Source organism: Protobothrops mucrosquamatus, unplaced genomic scaffold (assembly GCF_001527695.2).
Source record: "Protobothrops mucrosquamatus isolate PMUCROS unplaced genomic scaffold, P.Mucros_1.0 scaffold301, whole genome shotgun sequence".
Taxonomy (NCBI): domain Eukaryota; kingdom Metazoa; phylum Chordata; class Lepidosauria; order Squamata; family Viperidae; genus Protobothrops; species Protobothrops mucrosquamatus.
Window position 1 is genome coordinate 1083109 of NW_015386644.1, and position 3561 is coordinate 1086669.

Genomic DNA, 3561 nt, shown 5'->3' on the forward strand with positions numbered 1-3561 from the left:
ATAGATGTTTCACTACCCAAGTAGTAGTATCATCAATGTAAGTGAGTGTGGGGTCTCCTGCTGGTTTATTTGCAGTAGCAAATTTGGTAGGGATGTATTTTCCTCCTTGGTGGTTTCTTAGCATGGTTAGGGTTTTTAGGATATTACGGTATTTTGCATTCTATCTGGAGTCAACAGATCTGCACATTATCATATGTAGTAGAATATTATATCAAATCTTTATTTTTATTTTATTACAAACTAAATTTGTTACCTTCATAACTACAGTTCACACTAAATCTAATCACTGGTTGGATTGGACTGAATCATGGCTACTTAGCATATCACTAATGAACACCTTTCACATATATATGCACATCCCTTTTGAAAACCTTTGTGAGTAAATTCCAGTTATTTATCATACCAAGATGAGTGTGATTAATGTCACTCCTCAAGAAGATTTGGTTTTAATGTATAAACCACTGTCAGGAATATTCTACAGTATTTAATGAACATTTTTATTTTAAAAATGTGCATGTTTGTTTAATAAAGTCTTCTTGAGCTTGACTTCACAGGCATCTCCATGTTATTTTCCTGGCTACTGTGTGAAAAATAGTTCACCTCTCTAGTCTTCTGGGCCATTTCCCTCTCTTCCCCTTAACTTTTCTACCTGGCCTGCAGTCTTAAGCTTTTCTGATGGTTTCCCATCTAGCAGCCCTACTTCATTTTTCAAAATCGGCAAACCATGGCAAAGTGCTGATATCTAGCAGAACTTTGCTGTATATCTATCTGTAAGGCCTATTCATCAATTCTCAATGTAACTTTATTTTGTAGAAATACAGTAATAGATGCTTGTATCACACCAGGTGGCAGCACCTAGTCAATGTTGTCTGATCTTGAGAAATAAAAGCAGAGAGCGGATTCAAAGAGAGCACATATTACAGAGTAATTATTAGTTTTAAAAAATGTTTTCAAAATTGAATAATGATTTATACTTTTTATTAATATTAAAGCAGATACATACTTGTGAAAATTATTTTTAAAAAATGTTTTCAACACTGAACATTATTTCTCAAGTTAGAATAAAGTCCCAAAAAAGGTGATGTTGGGGAGAAATCCATACTTGCTGAAAAAGCTAAAACAGAAGCCAGTTTACCACTTTGGTGGTCTTCAAACTGAAATATTTAAACAAAAGGAACATTATTATTTTCAGATAGTTTTTGTACTTCATCCAGTGAGAGACACTCAGATTTTCTCAGGATTGTTTGGATATCTCTTACTTTTTACTTTTCCATTTTGAGTTCTTTTCAGGAGATTGCAAAATCATTAAAAGTTTTAATAAAACATTAAGAACCTTTAAAAGAATTTTAAAAAAGGACCTAGCTTTCGTTGGATCCTACCAACATCATCAGGGCACAAATAACTCAATGGGAGAAACCATTTATAGACCAGCCAGCGCCTGCGCCTGACCTCTAGATCTCGTAATGGGTCCCAGGTAGCCAATCGTTGTATCCATTGCCTCCTCACTTCCCTTACCTATCCTCACATCGACATCCACACCCCCATTCCTCCGTGTCCGTATACCATGAGGGTGCTTAGCCTCCGTATACCATGTCCGTATACGTGTCCATATACCATGAGGGTGGTTTATGCGCCACCTTTATGGTGGCGCATAAACCTAGCCGGACGTTGCGCTCATGTATCATGAGACCAAAAGACCCACTCCCCACGGTAGAGAAGTCTGGAGTGGTATATAGAATTAATTGTGGTGACTGATCCAGTAGCTATGTGGGTGAGACTTCTAAGAGGGTCAAAACGAGGGTTTCTGTTTGATCTGTATTCTGTTCATTGTATTTCATGGGGAAACAATTTTGGTCAATGTTGTGGGCTCTAAAAAGATCTTTCAAGCAGCAGCCCTGTTCCCGTAGAACAAAATGACTGGCGTGTATGCAAAATGGTAGTAGTTGTTGCTATTAATAGATTACTAGAGAATATACCTTTTAGACTATATAGCTGAGACAATGAAGAATTTGGAGGCACTTGACAAGGTCTACAAATTTATTATTGCCTATGCTTCTCAGCTCAACAGTCTACTTTATCAGATGAAATATCTGTTGGCATTAAATTGTTCTAACAGAATTAGGAAGAAGGAAGATTATTTATTTTCATAGGATGGAAAACCTATTAGATGCCTTCCCCTAGTGACATGTCTTCAGGAGTGTTGAATAACAACTGCCATTTCTGCCAGAGAACAAAATAAAGATTGAAGAAAAAAAATGTCTTAGTGCTATTTAATTTATCGAACAAGTTGGAAATATTGAATTAACAGCACATTTTTTTTAATCCTCAATTCCCTTTAAGGCAAGAAGTTTTAAAGTGGAATGGATGGGGATACAATGACTCAAAATTCATTTTCAATAAGAAGGGTCAAGGAGAATTCACCGGAAAAAGGTAACGGCTATAGAGACAGTAAGATATATAATTTCTTTTCTTTTTGGAAAGATGACTACACTGAAGTTATGACATATTGTAAGAAATGAGCACTAATATTGAAAGCCAAGAAATATCACATTATTATGCATCCATGTTGTATTCTCTGTGACACAAACAACTCCTCTTTTCTAGTGTGAATGAGCAATAGCAATTCTGTCATATTCTGCTTTTATCAAACATTTCAGCTGCAAGCTGCCATATACACAATCACAGACAAATATGGTTGATTTGCTGAAGCATATAGGTAATTAACTTTGGAGTAGCCTTTCTTTGTTAGGAAGTAATTACATTTAGAGTTTATTTACTGTTGGACTTGTTTGGGCATATGCTGTTTACCTTCCACACATTAATCTAAATGCGTCTTAAAGTTGTCAGTTGAGTCCTTGGTGCTCTTTGAGCTTAGTTGTTTGTTTGCAAATATTTCATTATCCAGCTATGTAACATCATCAGTGTAGATGAATGTGGGTTTTGCTCCTGTTTATATTTCCACGGTTGAAATCTGAGTCCACAATTCAACACTGAGCTACATATATTTGCTATTAAATTCATCTAAACCATCTTTATCAAATTCTGCAGTAATAAATTATCTAAAGTACCAACACAATTATGCATTCTACAAAGAAATACTTTTTATTTGTATCTCCTGAATTTTCTAGCTATTGTTGTCATTGAACCAGAAATATCTTGATTATATTGTTTCTGAATTAAGATTTTAACCCTTATCCATTTGTTAACTTTGTCATCTCCTTTTAGAAAATAGATAACAAAAATAATTTATACCTTTGGCTATTCTAAAGACATAAATAATTTTTGAAAAGATTCAAATGTTCATGTTTTCAGGAAATAAAGGTGCCCTTTCTTGTGAACTTGTAACCAGTTCTTTTAATAACCTGTAGTTTTCTAAAGGAATAAGGTAGTAGATAAATTTGTAACCCTGAACAATGCTTCCAGAAAGCATGTATTCTTGGTTTTTTTTGCAGTATTTTAAATGTATTTTAATTTGGTAATATTTTATTTCAGTCCCATTCCTAAGATTACCTCTTGTCAGTTATAACAAGCAAGTATGTGGAAGCCCAAGGACCTTTTCTA

At 34.6% G+C, this 3561-nt stretch overlaps 1 protein-coding gene across 1 annotated transcript in view; it reads left to right on the plus strand.

Moving 5' to 3' along the window:
- The window catches only part of AGPS (alkylglycerone phosphate synthase), a 61749-nt gene that overhangs the window by 15489 nt on the left and 42699 nt on the right, over positions 1-3561 (plus strand). Inside the window, exon 2 of the mRNA XM_015814974.2 lies at positions 2341-2430. Within this exon, the coding sequence (XP_015670460.1) occupies positions 2341-2430 (90 nt within the window). The remainder of the gene's footprint in view (positions 1-2340; positions 2431-3561) is intronic.